The 16230-nt window shown below is 42.3% G+C and overlaps 1 protein-coding gene across 4 annotated transcripts in view; it reads left to right on the top strand.

Moving 5' to 3' along the window:
• The first annotated feature begins 1297 nt into the window (after positions 1-1297).
• Positions 1298-16230, top strand: part of UNK (unk zinc finger) — a 61069-nt gene continuing 46136 nt past the window's right edge. For 3 of the 4 annotated variants that reach the window (XM_039501233.1, XM_039501231.1, XM_039501230.1), the window contains exon 1: positions 1298-1458. In XM_039501233.1, coding sequence (XP_039357167.1) covers positions 1361-1458 — 98 coding nt within the window. In that variant the 5' untranslated portion in view covers positions 1298-1360. Of the gene's footprint in view, positions 1459-8813; positions 8880-16230 lie in introns of those variants that run through there. The other variant, XM_039501232.1, reaches the window with a different exon arrangement.

The following is a 16230-nucleotide window of genomic DNA, read 5'->3' as shown; positions in this document are numbered from 1 at the left end:
CATCTCCCCATGGAAGAAGATAATTTACACGCAAAACTCCGCAAAGTTCCTGAGGTAATGTTACTTTCAGTTTTTCCTCCCTTGGAAGGCATGAAAGGTGTCCACAATCCTGATAACCCAACATAGATACAGAATCTGGGGTTAGCTATAAAGAGGCAGCTTCTCCATACAACTCTCTCCATCCTTCTCAAATCGAGTGTGCTGTTATTTATTCATTGACTATTTTGGGACATTTTCTGCCTTGTGGGGTAAGGTAAGCAGTAAAAAGAAGGGAAATGTGGAAATTAATACTACAGAATCAGCTTCTGCATGACATTCTGCTGGAATGTCTGCCTTTTGTTTTTAAGTAGGGGAGGGAGAGAAAATGAAGTTATATACAGAAAATACCTCTCTAATCCTCTGCAAACCAACTCATCCATTACCTTCACAAAAGCCACGTGTCCCAAAACATACACTATTCACAAAGGTCTTTCTCTCAATTTACTGTACGGAAAAAAAGTCAACTGTTGTCAGGAGGATACTTAAGGACCATGTTTGTTACAAAGTCTACTGTTTAAAAAATATCAGTAGATTACAATGTATTACAGCAATGGCATATCTCCCCACATCCTATTTAACCATAACTTGGCATAATTCTATTTTTTTTAATACTGTAGATGGATAATGTCTATTTGTAAGCATTTTTTTCCAATTTGTATCTATTTAAATTTTCAGTTGTGGGAAATCATGGGATACATTAAAACGAGTTGTCAACATCACATGTGAAAATATACACTGTAAATAGCCTTGAATCAAACCCTTGAGCAGCATTTTCTTATTTTGTATATCTATAATTTTTTATTATTGATGAAAATATTTTTTCCTGGTTTGTGTGTGCACGGTGAAGTCAACATTTAACAATGATCTTTCCAAGTCTAACCATAACCCTCTCTTATCTGAGCTGTGGTTACAGGTCTGAATCACTCGTGTATGCACCCTACTTAATCCGCAGTACTTCCATGTCCTCAATGAACTACCAGCTCTTTGCCCTGCCTCCAGGAGATGCATAGCTTAGCTAGGCTTCCGAGGGGCAGCTGAACTACAACTTCCAGCAGGCCCCGCTCTGAAGAAAGTCCGGGGCAATGTCCGCACAGTGCCCCTGGGAGTTGTAGTTCTACAGGCCGGAAGCCCCGCCAAGCTGTGTCCCGGGTTGGTGGAGTTTGCGCGAGCGCCTGGACTACAAATCCCATCATGCTTTGCGAACCGGGGCGGTAATGGCGGCGGCGGCGCATGCGCATTTCGGTCTCCGTGCGGACCGCGCAGAGTGAATAATAAAGTCTCCTCGGTGGTAGCGGCGGCGGAGGGAGCGGAAGGCAGGAACATGTCGAAGGGCCCGGTGGCGAGCGGCCCCCCTGCGGCCGGGCCGGCGGCCCCCGCCAGCGCGCTGCAGGCGCAGCCCGAGAAACCGCAGCACTACACGTACGTAGCGAGAACACCCGCCGCCGCCGCCCTCCGCCCGGCGCCCGCCCGCGCGCCACACACGCCTGACGTCAGCGGGCAACGTGCGGCACGCGCGCACGGAGACCAACCGCCCGCCCGGCACCGGCTGAAACCGGCCGTGGCCGGCGCGGGCCGGTGGGATCCCGCCTTAGGGGAGGGGGCGGGGCAGGTACTGAAGTGACTCACCTTACCCCCACGCGCACACACCCACACGCACTGACCATGATGCACTGGGGCCTCAGCTCTCCCCCATCCCAGCTTTGCCTCCGGGGTGCCTTTGGGGTGTCTTCTTTGTACCCCCTTTATCAGAGTGTCCCCCCCCCAGTGAGGCTGCCTGGCTCCTTTCCATATGGTGGGGATGTTGTTGCAGAGTGTCACCCTTAGCAGAAGGGTGGGTCACCCCCCCTTTCAGTCTGCTTCCCTCCCCCACCCCATAGCTTCTCTTGGCTGGGTGCATCTGCTCTAACTGGAATACATTGCCCTTCCCCCCATCTCAGGAGGGTGTGTGGGCCCTAGGGCCAAAGCACATCAGCCCTTCACCCCTATCCTTGGTGTGGGTGGTTGCTGTGTTGAGCATGTCCATCCATGTGTTGTGCCTCCCCTGCCTCACAAACACATTCATGACAAATAATGCTTGGACAGGTCACATGCCCACCAGCTAGGGACATGCCCCCAGGGCAGGTCATACATTCACATATGGACCTGTGAAGGAGACATCATCGCTAGGGTTTTTTTCACACACCCATGAGGAAAACATTAGGAGGTTGTAGGCTCCCACCGCCATCAGAGAACTGTCACCTCTCTATGGAAATACCAGAATGCCATGTTGCACGCACATACCCCTGAGAGAAATCTTACTAGAATGCGTCATATGGGGAATTCCTCACTAGAACATATCTCACTAGCATGCCCCGAAGGAACTATGACTTGGATATTTTGCACGTGCACATATGGGAAATATCACTAGTGTGTCACAGCCCCAGCCATATGTGGCAAATGTTACACAAGTGTCCCCTCAAGGAGCGATTGCAGCACATGTTACTCTTCCTTCTCTCCCCCACACTCCCATTACACTGAAGGATGACTCCTCCATAAAAGAAATATTGTTAGTTAGTGTGTGTAGCATCCCTCGCTTGCTTCTCCATGAGGGAATTATTGCTGGAGCATGTCTTCCCCAAGAACTTAAAAATATCATTAGAGTGTGTTGCTCAGTGGTCCATGCCAGTGGTGTCCCCTTGGTGGCTGAAGTATTCAGGTTGGAAGTGGTGGCAATAAAGTTCATTTTTCTTTTTTATATAGGAAGAAGATGAAAGGGTTGAATGGTGGGAGCATCAGGGTGAGGGGAGGGTTGGTGATGGGGGCTATGGGGGTAGAAATAACTGGCAGTTCTTGGACCTCTTCTAAAAATATTAGACTGGAACTGTGCCCTGTGAAGAAAATATCCCTGAATTTTGTCACTGCTACAAAGGTGGAGGAGAGGAAACGAGCTGTCCTTGGGGACTGGAGGTCACCAGTGGGAGTGAAGCTATCAGTCATGAGTGGGAGGGGAATGTCATGAGTGGGAGGGGAATGTCCACATGGAAAAGAAATTAGGTAGATAGATGGTTATGTCCAATATCGCATGGGGAGAAGCAGACCACATGGTTCTTAAGCAAACCCACAAAAGCAGGGGAAAAGGGAACCAAGCAGCAAGAAATCACGTGCAGTGGAAGAGAAACCCTGGCAACAGGAAAATTGTAGGGGAGAGGAGAAGGGGACCAAGAAGAATGGGGAAGGGGAATAGAAACAACAAAATAGAGCAACATTTGTGTGATTTACTTTTTTCAAAGAGGACAAAAACAGTTGCATAAAAGGCAGCTAAAAATACTTCTGTCTATCCATGCTGTAGTTGACACAGGAATGTTGAGGTGACCTGCAGGATGAGAAGGGAAGTGTGTGTGAAACTACCTCTTAAAATGTGATTCTTACTATAAGAATGAAAATGTTTGAACTAGAGCACATCACATCGTAAACTCTTTTTATAATAGATGGGAACCTATTTTGGTTGCTTTTTGTTATGTGACCATGCTATAAAATTTAAATCTCTTGTTTTACTTTTTTTGTTCCTTTTTGGTTTTGTTTCAGTAAAAGGATGTTATGGTCACAAATTGTAAATTAAAATAGAATTAATTATCCACATCCTGTGCTGTCCTCTGGGAACAGGGGCGATACAGGAAATCTCTGTCTTAAAGAATTTTGGTTGCGTTTATTAGGAAATGTTCTGATTTCCTTATTGGTACTTTCTCAATTGTTGGCAATATTGATATGTAATCTAATTTACTTTGAACTGTGGTTTTATATCTGGACTGAAGATCCTTTTTATTTGCTCTAGAACAACAGCAAAAGGAAACATGAAACAACAATTGTTGCTAATACGCACCTTTTGTTCTACTCTTTTCTTAAGTATCAGAGGGGTAGCCGTGTTAGTCTGGATCTGTAAAAGCAGCAAAGAGTCCTGTGGCACCTTATAGACTAACAGACGTTTTGGAGCATGAGCTTTCGTGGGTGAATACCCACTTTGTCGGATGCATGCCCATGCATCCCATGCATCTGACGAAGTGGGTATTCACCCACGAAAGCTCATGCTCCAAAACGTCTGTTAGTCTATAAGGTGCCACAGGACTCTTTGCTACTCTTTTCTTAGTTGACCAGGAGCCTTATAAAATCTTAGCTTTGACATTAGTGGCAATTGTAACACATAGCTGGAAATGAAGTACATTGTTATGTGTGCCCATGTTCTTTATTTGAGTGAGAGATCTCATGTTTTTCCCCTGGGGATTATTTTTGTATTCAAATCTCTTAATTTTGGAAATTGCAGAATTCAGATGAATAGCAATTTTATAAGTACCCCTCTGGTTTTAAGTTCTCTCTGGGTTTATTGCATTAGCTGTCACCATGTATGATGGTTCTTTGTGATACTGCTTTAATTGCAAGAGTACGGTGATGTCATTAAGATACCCAAACCAGTCTTCAGGTTTCTCCTGGCTGGATGGATATGTTGTTTCAATTAAGTGTTTCATGTAACATCTTCGTTGGTCTGGCTTTAGATTCCTATTAGCAGAAGGGAAAAATACTTTTCATGTGTTCTGCCAAACCTCCTGTTTGTTTTGCATTATTTCACATTGTTTCTTATGTTTAACTGGTATAGTTATCACTTAGGTACCCACAATCTGCAAATCAGAATAGAGGTTGGGTTTGAAGAAACTAAAGCAAGTGATCAATTGCCTTAGAAAACCAATTGTCATGTTGTGAAGAATTTGTTTTGACTAAGGGTATGTCTACACTAGGGGATTATTCTGATTTTACAGAAACCGTTTTTTAAAAACAGATTGTATAAAGTCGAGTTCACGCAGCCACACTAAGCACATTAATTCGGCGGTGTGCGTCCATGTACCGAGGCTAGCGTCGATTTCCGGAGCGTTGCACTGTGGGTAGCTATCCCGTAGCTATCCCATAGTTCCCGCAGTCTTCCCCGCCCATTGGAATTCTGGGTTGAGATCCCAATGCATGATGGGGCAAAAACAGTGTCGCGGGTGATTCTGAGTAAATGTCATCACTCAATCCTTCCTCCGTGAAAGCAACGGCAGACAATCATTTTGTGCCCTTTTTCACCTGGATTGCCCTGGCAGATGCCATAGCCTGGCAACCATGGAACCTATTTTGCCTTTTGTCACTGTCACCGTATGTGTACTGGATGCTGCTGACAGAGGTGGTACTGCAGTGCTACACAGCAGCATTAATTTGCCTTTGCAAGGTAGCAGAGACGATTATCATCCCTATTGCACCGTCTGCCATTGTAAATTGGCGATGAGATGATGGTTATCAGTCATTTTGCACCGTTTACATTTGGAAATTGCCGATGACGGTTATCAGTGCTTTTGTACCGTCTGCTGCTGTCATGGGTGCGCCTGGCTGGCCTCGCTGAGGTCGTCCGGGGGCGCATGGACAAAAATGGGAATGACTCCCTGGGTCATGTCCTTCTTTATGTTTTGTCTAAAAATAGAGTCAGTCCTGCCTAGAATATGGGGCAGGTGTACTAGAGAACCAGAGAGCACAGCTGCTCCATGTCAGAGCCCCAGAGAGACCGCAGATATGATGAGCTGCATGCCATTCTAGGGGGTGCCCCTGCAACAACCCCACCCGTTGCTTCCGTCCTCCCCCAACCCCCCTGGGCTACCATGGCAGTGTCCCCCCATTTGGGTGATGAAGTAATAAAGAATGCAGGAATAAGAAACACTGACTTTTAGTGAGATAAAATGAGGGGGAGGCAGCCTCCAGCTGCTATGATAGTCCAGGCATGACATTAAAGGGTGGGGCGGGAGAGGAGCGCAGCCTCCCGCTGCTATGATAGTCCAGGCAGTACAGAATCTTTTCTTTAGACATGAAAGGCGGGGGGGTTGATGGAGCTCACCCCCAGTTGCTATGATGAGGACGGTTACCAATCCTTTTGTACCATCTGCCGGGAATGACCGGGAGTCATTCCTATTTTTACCCAGGCGCCCCTGGCCGACCTCACCGAGGCCAGCCAGGATCACTCACGGGCTGATGATGACGACGGATAGCAGTCATATTGTATTGTTTGCCACCGGGAAGGGGATGCTGGTGTTCAGCGCTGCAGCACCCTGTCTACCAGCAGCATGCAGTAGACATAGGGTGACATTGAAAAAAGGCGAGAAACGATTTTTTTCCCTTTTCTTTTGGGGGGGGAGGGTGTAAATTGGCGACATACACCCTGAAACACCTGGGAAAATGTTTTTGACCCTTCAGGCATTTGGAGCTCAGCCAAGAATGCAAATTATTTTCGGAGACTGCGGGGACTGTGGGATAGCTGGAGTCCTCAGTACCCCCTCCCTCCCTCCATGAGTGTCCATTTGATTCTTTGGCTTTCCGTTACGCTTCTCACGCAGCACTGCTGTGGCCTCTGTCTATCATAGCCTGGAGATTTTTTTCAAATGCTTTGTCATTTTGTCTTCTATAATGGAGCTCTGATAGAACAGATTTGTCTCCCCATACAGCGATCAGATCCAGTATCTCCCGTACGGTCCATGCTGGAGCTCTTTTTGGATTTGGGACTGCATCGCCGCCCGTGCTGATCAGAGCTCCATGCTGGGCAAACAGGAAATGAAATTCAAAAGTTCGTGGGGCTTTTCCTGTCTACCTGGCCAGTGCATCCGAGTTCAGATTGCTTTCCAGAGCGGTCACAATGGTGCACTGTGGGATACCGCCCATAGGCCAATACCGTCGATTTGCGGCCACACTAACCCTAATCCGACATGGCAATACCGATTTCAGTGCTACTCCTCTTGTCGGGGAGGAGTACAGAAATCGGTTTAAAGAGCCCTTTATATCGATATAAAGGGCCTCATTGTGTGGACAGGTGCAGGGTTAAATCGGTTTAACGCTGCTAAATTCGGTTTAAACGCGTAGTGTAGACCAGGCCTTAGTTAGCCTAGTTCATTTGGATGTTATTGAGCTCTTTTTAACTGTGTGATAAGTGTTGTGGACTTCTTTATCTCTCTTGTGAAGTCCAGAAAAGTGAAATGGAGTGATACTTTCTTTGGCACGTGTTCTCACCCGCGTGTTAGATCTTTTGAGAACTTTGCAGAAAGCCAAACATTCAGATGTGGGTGAGATTTGATGAGACTCATTAATGTATCCGTTCTAGTGTGCTCACATTTATTTTGAACAGTAACCCCTTTTCCAAGCCTACTCCCCAAAGAGAACACCTTGGTTCAGGTCCAGATCATCTGAATATTTTCTAGCCAAGTTATGAACCCTTTGGGGCATAGATTGTGGGTATATTTTCACTGCAGAGTTAGCGCACATTATCTACACTTGAGTTACTCCTTTCAAGTTAGCCTTAGGAATCATTAAAAAGGGGATAGAAAATAAGATGGAGAGTATCTTATTGCCCTTATATAAATCCATGGTACGCCCACATCTTGAATACTGTGTACGGATGTGGTCTCCTCATCTCAAAAAAGATATACTGGCAATAGAAAAGGTTCAGAGAAGGGCAACTAAAATGATTAGGGGTTTGGAACGGGTCCCATATGAGGAGAGATTAAAGAGGCTAGGACTTGTCAGCTTGGAAAAGAGGAGACTAAAGGGGGATATGATAGAGGTATATAAAATCATGAGTGATGTAGAGAAGTAAATAAGGAAAAATTATTTACTTGTTCCTATAATACAAGAACTAGGGGCCACCAAATGAAATTAATGGGCAGCAGGTTTAAAACAAATAAAAGGAAGTTCTTCACGCAACGCACAGTCAACTTGTGAAACTCCTTGCCTGAGGAGGTTGTGAAGGCTAGGACTATAACAGCGTTTAAAAGAGAACTGGATAAACTCATGGAGGTTAAGTCCATTAATGGATATTAGCTAGGATTGGTAAGGAAGGGTGTCCCTAGCCTCTATTTGTCAGAGGGTGGAGATGGATGGCAGGAGAGAGATCACTTGATCATTACCTGTTAGGTTCACTCCCTCTGGGGCACCTGGCATTGGCTACTGTTGGTAGACAGGATACTGGGCTAGATGGACCTTTGGTCTGACCCAGTACGGCCGTTCTTATGTTCTTAAGTTCTTGATCAAGTGGAACATTGTAAAATAATACCGCTGTGTTATTTTGTGCCATGGACAAGCTGCTCTGTCTATACTGAGTCTGCACTCTCTTGTGGGTGACACTAAGATTTCTGGGAGCCTATCCCATGTTTCTTAGCACTAAGTAAGCTGAGTGCACTGTGAATTGTTTTGCAGTGTATTGTGGGAGAACTAGTCTGCCCTTCTTGGGCTCACAAGAGAATTGGGGGAAGGCACTGGATAACTAGCACCACTCGAGTAGTGTTAGCCTGCATCCACTGTGCATAGTGGTTGTGTGAGAAGCTGATGCCTTGTACACACACAACTTTATCTTATACCCGCTTCCTGGCTCAGTTCATAGTAAACTTACGTTAAAAGCATCACTGCACTCGAGTTAACGGTTTTTGTATGTGGATGGGAGTTGAGTTAGGTGCAACATTGAGTTTTAACTCTAGTTAACTTTGCAGACAAGACAAGCTATGTGCTTTCCATGTATTTGCACAGTGCCTAGCACAATGGGTTCCCAATGGATGCTACTGCTATATAAATATTATATCATAATGAGAAATCTGATCCCACTATTTTTATGTGGGTTTGGAATTCCTTTGAACAGTTTGACAAACAATCTTATGTTTAAATTCTTACTCATAAATAATCACATTTTCATTTTTTTACAAGCATACCATTGAAATAAGTTTTTGAAAAAAAGTCTGAAGTGTTTGCGGTGTCTGAGCGCTTAAGATTTAAGACCACGACTCTTATCATTGGGCAGAGATGACAAGGTGAACATGCTGTGTAAATAGGTCTGACTTTATATGCACAAACTGTCTGTTTCTGGAAATATGATTGAAAATCAGCAGTGCATTAGATTTATACTTTCAATGAAGTTATTACCTACAGTAGACTTCACACCCTTTAGTCTTATCCTATAAGTGGGTCTAGTTTTTTAAGTCATCCTTTCAGTATGACCAGAAATGTTCTTTACTTAGAAGCAGTTTGTTTAAAATTGTTTAATTTTATTTTTTTCAAAAGTTACCTTTTATACTCTTAAAACAAACAGATCTCTAAAAATAATAAAGGATTGGCCTAATTCAGCTCTGTTACACTGGTTATTCCCTTTAAATCAATACAGTTACTCTGGATTTACGCTTGTGTCACAGCAGAATTTGTCCATATTTAAAAAGAGACAGGTACATTTTAAAGACAGCTTGCAGCTCACTAATAATTCTTGAGATACCTGGAAGAAACCAAAATGCCTATTGTTATAAAATTTAAAACAAGGAACCACCACACTCTGCTGTATTGTGTTGTCTGTAAATGTCTATTTACATTATTGGGCAAGTACAGGCTGGTTTATTGGCTGACTGAACCTCCTTGAAAGCAATTCCATCATGTATTGTTATTAGGACGTGTGAACAGTGACAGAGAGGTGAAAATGTGAAGTACTGGAGCCGTTGCAAGAAATGCAGCATTCACAATGTATGTTTACTATAGAAAATGGTTACAGAGACAAGCTGGAAACCAGTAGTCTCTTCTTGACCATATACTCACAGACTTTAAATATAATTAGATGGTTTGGGTTCGTTTGTTTTTGGGGTGGGGGGATGTTTAATGTTTTAGGCCTTCTTGATCCTACATTGGGATTGAAGTCAGTAGGGCTCCATCTAGGACAGGGATTCCCAAACTTGGTTCACGGCTTGATTAGGGTAAGCCCCTGGCTGGCCATGAGGTGCTTTGTTTACCTGAGCGTCTGCAGATACGGCCACTTGCAGCTCCCAATGTCTGCAGTTCGCCATTCCCAGCCAATGGGAGCTGTGGGAAGCGGCGCCACCGCTTTGGCCGGGAACGGCGAACCGCAGCCACTGGGAGCTACGAGTGGCTGTACCTGCAGACGGTCAGGTAAACAAAGCGTCTCGCGGCCCTCCAGGGGCTTACCCTGAACAAGCCGTGAACCAAGTTTGGGAACCCCTGATGCAGGGGAACTTCTGTGTCTTGCTGAGCTCCGTTGATTTATGTTGTACTTGTATGCAGCTCCATTGTCTTTAATCACAGTATGTGATTGGGACCTTTGTTTGGAAGACTATAGTTTTCAGAAGATTGACTGATCAATTTTGTCCTTTTGGAAGTTATGTCAACATCTCAAAATTGTCAGAGAGTTCACATAATGGTGACTGTTGTGTAGGATATGAACTAGTGCCGTGCAGATAATGGAAGTTCCATTTCAGGAAGGATTTCAAGATTTTTACATTTGGCTTCATCCCGAAAAGGAATGAAAACTGAAATTTTTGAAATTCTCTATGAAGGAAAATTCTGGGGGAAATAATAATTGTTTTGGGTTGATCAAAACATTTTGTTTTGACAAAATTAAAATATTGTGTTTCATTTCTATTTCATTTTTTTTTACTTTTCTATTACATGATGCAAAAGTAAAAATTAGAAACAAACAGTTGTTTTGAAACTCCAAAAAAAAGTTTAATTTTAAAAATGTCAAAACAGTACGCTTTGACATTGCCAGGACTTTTGGTTTCGGTTTTCTTCCAAAATTAAATTCCAGCAAAATTGGCTTGATTTCAAGAAGCTTTTCAGTTTCAACAGAACTGTGTGTTGAGATGAAAATGGTTCTATCAATGTTTTTCTGACCAGCTCTAGTATTTACTCTCCTTATATACCCCTTGTAGAGTGAAGGCCAACGTTTATTATAAAGTTTTGCTCATTCTGAATTGTGTGTGTATGTCTCCAGCAAACGTTTCCCCCCAGCATTTTAGAAAACTTGATAAATCTTCAATCTGCTCTTCGTTCTAAGTATGGCATCAACTTACTTCTCAGTCAGAATGTTTCTCTGTATAGAACTATGACTTAACCTGACCAGTTTTTAATCCTAGGCAATACAAAATCTTTTCAAGAATAGCTTCCCAAAAGCAATTTTATGTGGGCATGTAATAGTAGGTTCATAAATTACGATTTTCAAAGAAATTAGCTGGAATATGTATGCAAAAGTCATAGAAAGCCACAGGGCAGATTTTTAAAGGAGTTCTTGCCAATTGGAGTAATAATGTTCAAATAATTTCTTTAAATTAATTTTCTAATGCACAGTTGTATATAAAAAGGACATATGGTCATCCAAGTCACATTGAAACCATTGGCACCCCAATCTGTAGTGCTTTAGGTGCATGTATTTAGAAAATGCTCCTTGCAGTCCTGCTCCTGCTTCACATGCACAGATCCCATCAACTAGAACTCCATCCTCTAGTCCCAATCTGAATTAATGTCTGATTCCTATCCTGTGCTAGCAGGCTATGGAAGATACGGAATTTCCTAACTGCCTTGCCCTGTTCCCTTCTTAGGAACTTGTTTTTGTTTTCAGGTATCAGGAGAGGTGGGGAGGTTGCTACAGGCTGGTACTTTCCCAAACGTTCTGTGTGTACTTTGAACAGTACTAAAATAGTTAACACTGTTGATATTTAAAGTATCACAGTCAGAGTTCACATCCCCTTGAAATGAAAAGGAGCAATTTACACTTTTCGTAGAGCTGTGGTTTCAAGCTGTCTTCTGGCTTTTGCAGACATCACTGCCTCACTTGTACTTGGTTCACATTTCTAATTTTTGCAACAGTAAGAGCTCTAGTCTTAATTTGTTTTTTAAAAAGAAGAAATCTTAAAATCTGGACCACAATGGTGCAGGTAAAAGTATTGGTTTGCTGAGCAATAGCAAAGTGGCCTAGTTTTAACGTTTTTGAAAAAAGTCACAGACCACCAAAAAACATTGAATAGAATGCGCTTTTTACCAGTACCTGTAGGATGGGAAGCTACACAAGTGTCAGGAAGGAGCTTCCTAGATTCCTGCAAAAATCTAGGGCCAGCCTTTGGAATCGTGATGAGCAAAACTACTAACAACATTTTGTACAGCTCACTGGTTTATTAAGATTATAATTAATGGGTTTATTTTTCAGTCCGTTTGTGCCCATAACTCCTATTAAGGTTAATAGGTATTACACACATACAGAGGGGAGAATAGATTCCCACGATAGCACCTGATGATTAATTACAAGAGAATTAATTATGAAGTCAAGATTATTTTACTGGTTGGGTCTTTTTCTTTTTGATCCAGCAATATTACATACTAAAGAAGGCTGTCCATCAATCCATATCCATACACTAAGAGAGCTGGCTTTTCTTGCAACATTCAAAGGACTGTGAGATATCGGTAAGAACACTTGGATTACCATCACAACAGTGAAATAAACCATGGGTGAACACTCTAGAGCAGTGGTACGCAATCTTTGCAGCATAAGATACCACCCTGGCAACTTTCAATGATCATGAGGGCCACACCTAATTTGCATATACATTTATATACAATTTTAATCTGAAATAAAGGCACACTTTTGTTATGGAGTGCTGAAAGTGTCCACTGTGCTTTATAAAAACACAAAGTATGATTTGTGGGTTGCAGGGAAAGGAATATCAATTGAAAGACTGGCACTGCTTCTCTAAAACCAGCTTATTGATGTCTGGCTTTACCTTTGTGTTGGCTGTGTGTGATACAAAATGCAGGTTCATATCTGATAGGTAATCACAGTGTTTTGATTGAAATTCACAGTAGAAAAGATCTGTTCACAACTATATACCCATCCAAAGAAGCTACCACAAAACTGACATTCAGCAGGCAAAGAAACAAATTAATATATTTCATTCACAAAACTTGGATTAGACAGAATTGGAGGATTGTAAATCAATCATTTCTTGTGGAGTTTGTCCTCCTTTTCTGGTTCAGTTGAGTATAGGTCTGCAAACAATTTACAAGTCTATCTATCTCTCTCTCTCTCTCTCTCTCTATCTCGGGAGGGAATCTCTGAATCACTGGCCAAAATAATCTTGAAGATTCTTTGTCTGTTCATCATAGGGATGATTATTGGTCTTGTATTTCTTAAGAATTTGTTGGTAAATTAGAGCATGAGAAAGGTTGGTCTACTTACTGTAAATGCCTGTAAAATAGTTTGTAGCTGAATACCAGTCTGTGCTTTGCCACAACTCAGTTATAAGTATCTGAAAACAATATTTATTTGAGGTGGCCTCTGCAAATTCCCACATATAGGATGCTGAGCTTTGGAACTTCTGGAAAGTAGAAGAAGTGACATAGTGGTTAACACACTTGTGCCTAGCCTATACCAGCTATGCTGGTGCTAGACCAACAGTGGGAGAAGAGCTGTGTATAAAGATATATTGGAACCAGAGATCGTGATTTGCACAACACAGACCTATATGGTCTTTTTCATCTGGTCTTTACTAGACCTTTTTGCCTTGAGCAAATTAATTAAGCACCTGAAGTTAACTGGTAATATGTTTATAAAAGCCTGTAGGCACTCCCCACATGTTTGATCCAGGCTACAAATATTTAGGGAAAGATCAAACATCTGTAGTCTGCATCCAATTAACTCAGTGTAAAAAATAGTCCAGCGTAAACATACCTTTAATAACCACACTAGAGAAGCATGTTAGCTGGATATTTCTGCTAAACAGTCAGTAGTAAAATAGTTAATGATGTTGACATATAAACTGGTGTTCAGATATCATGATGATAAGCAAGGGATAATCTCTAGATAGATAAAATGTTCATAATTAGGTTTCAGAGTTTACCCATCATTGAAATGAACAGGTTCCATTCAGACCTCAACTAGAGGTGATGTCTTCAGTATTGGCCTGGTTTTCACCAAGAGCTGGTCTACACTGAAAATTTACATTGGCATAGCTACATCTCTTACACCTCTGAGAGATGTAGTTAAACCAATTTAAGTCCCCATATAGACAGTGCTAGGTTGACAGAAGAATTCTTCCATCAACCTAACTACCCCCCTCAGCAAGGTGGATTACCTTTGCAGGCCGGAACCTTTCCTGTTGCTATAGCGAGGGGTTGTCAACACTTAAAACGCTACAGCAACACAGCTGTGCCACTGCAACTGGACTGCTGTAGCACTTCAGTGTAGCCACTACCTACACTGATGGGAGGCATTCTCCTGTCAGTGTAGGTAATCCACTTCGCCAAGAGGCAGTAGCTAGGTCAATGTAAGAATTTTTCCATCCACCTGGTGCTGTGTATGTGGGGACTTAGGTTGGTTTAACTGTACTGGGCAGGAGCATGGATTTTTCAGATCCCAACAGACATAACTAAGCTGACCTAATTTTCAAGCGTAGACCAGGCCTTACTGTCCAGTTCATAAGCTCAAAAGGGACCCAAAGCATTAGGTGACATTTGGAAAGCTTTTTCAGCTAAACATTCTGCAGTCTAAAGTGAGGGCAAACCAGCAAGTCAACAACAGGTTCCTCTAGATTGGGAAAATAAGTCATATTTGAAAACATGATAACTAATGTTATTTTAAGCATAACTTTGGTTTTGTTGTAGATAGGTCAAGTCATGTTTAAAAACATGTTAGCTAGGATTGGCCACAACCAACTAACTAATTTTAAAACATTATGTGCCCTGCCTAAATTAGGTGCCAAGTTGTACTTAAAATCATATTAATTAATATGTATTCAGACATGTCTAGATTGTGCAAAATAAGTCAAACCCAAAGAAACCTAAAGGCAGACTACATGTGGGGTTTTGGCTTGTGCACAACTGCTTTTAAAGACACTTCTGTTCCGAAATATAACATTGCAGCTATTGGCTAATCTATGCACATACTTGCACTGGTTTGGTTAAACTGGTATAGTTAAAACAGGGAAAACCCTTGCGAAAACACTCTTATATCTGTATAAAAATGATTATATTGATGCTTGGCCATGTAACTTTCAAGCTTAACCAATATGTCAGATTTAAATAAATTTTAGAATGCCCACACACCAAGTTGCACCAATTTTAACTAAGTTGGTTTAAAATTGTGCAGTTAAACCAGTGCAACTTTGTATGAAGGCCAGGCCTATAGAAAGTGTACACTGTGAACACAAATCTTCTTCCGTTGGTACCCTATAGGCCCTGGCTTCAGTGCAACTTTAACCCATGTTTAGCTAGCCAGGCCTGTGTTTATGGGAAAAGTGTGCGGTTTTCAACTGAGTTAGCATAGCATGATTGAAAACCACATCTTTTTGGCCAATCAATATAAAGCTTGGTAGGATGCTTGGCTGTGAACATGATTTGTGCCCCCACAAAATATGGTCAGAACTTGGCTAGTAACAATGGAAGCTAACAGTGTTTTGTCCTTGCCAATGGCTTTTGTTGGCACGTGGCTGTCTTCCTGTGAGGGTTTTGGCACATTTTTTTAGGGTTTGGGGTTTTTTTTCTTTTTCCGTATAGACCAGTGGTTCTCAAACTTTCCTATCCCATGCCTCCAGTGACGAACTATGGTTGGATTTAGTGGGGAGACTGTTAAGCATTTTCTGCACTGACATACAATATGCTACATTTAAAAAAAAAAAGATTTATGAAGGTTATTTTTTAAATCATTAAGACATACAGCATATTCTCAATATACTGTGGCAATTGGCATAAGAAGTGTATGGAAGTATGTGAACACTTTACAAAAAATCCACGAGCCTCTAATAAATCTCCTCAACTTTCACCCTTTTTTGTTTGCTCTTAGACTGGCAGTATTGTCAAGAGCTGGTGGAGGAGGGGAAATATAACAGCTCTGACATCACATAGCACTGTTTGCAGTGTGACCTCTTTTCAGCTGGTGGTTCAATTTATTTAGGTGATAAAGAAGATACTGAGGCATGTGAAGGCTGTCATCTTGACAGATGCAAGCTCAATAGACTCTCTTTTCTCATATTTCTTCCCCCTCCCATCCTGCAGTCACAGTTTGCCTCTTGTTTTCATAACATGATCCATTTCATTTTCTTTTAGTTTAAATGCTGTATAATCTTTTCAAGGGTTTCAAAACTGCCCCATCTTCCCCTATGGGGAAGAAAATTGGATAATGCTTATCTACTTCAGTGAGAAAGGAGGCATTTGTATTTTGTGTAAGGCAGATGCATGGAAGAGGGAGAATTCAAAGGCAGTTCCTGGTCTGGTGCAAAATGGAAAGGTCTGGCTGGCTAGCTCTGGTTGGTTGTATGGGAAAGTACCACTATATTCAGATTTAGGGGGAGTCCAAAAATAGATTTTCTTGCAAGACTGTAACTGTTTCAGCAAGATTGT

The sequence above is a fragment of the Mauremys reevesii genome, linkage group 15 (genome assembly GCF_016161935.1).
Source record: "Mauremys reevesii isolate NIE-2019 linkage group 15, ASM1616193v1, whole genome shotgun sequence".
NCBI classification, from domain to species: Eukaryota; Metazoa; Chordata; order Testudines; family Geoemydidae; genus Mauremys; species Mauremys reevesii.
This window is presented reverse-complemented; position numbering and strand designations above follow the sequence as displayed.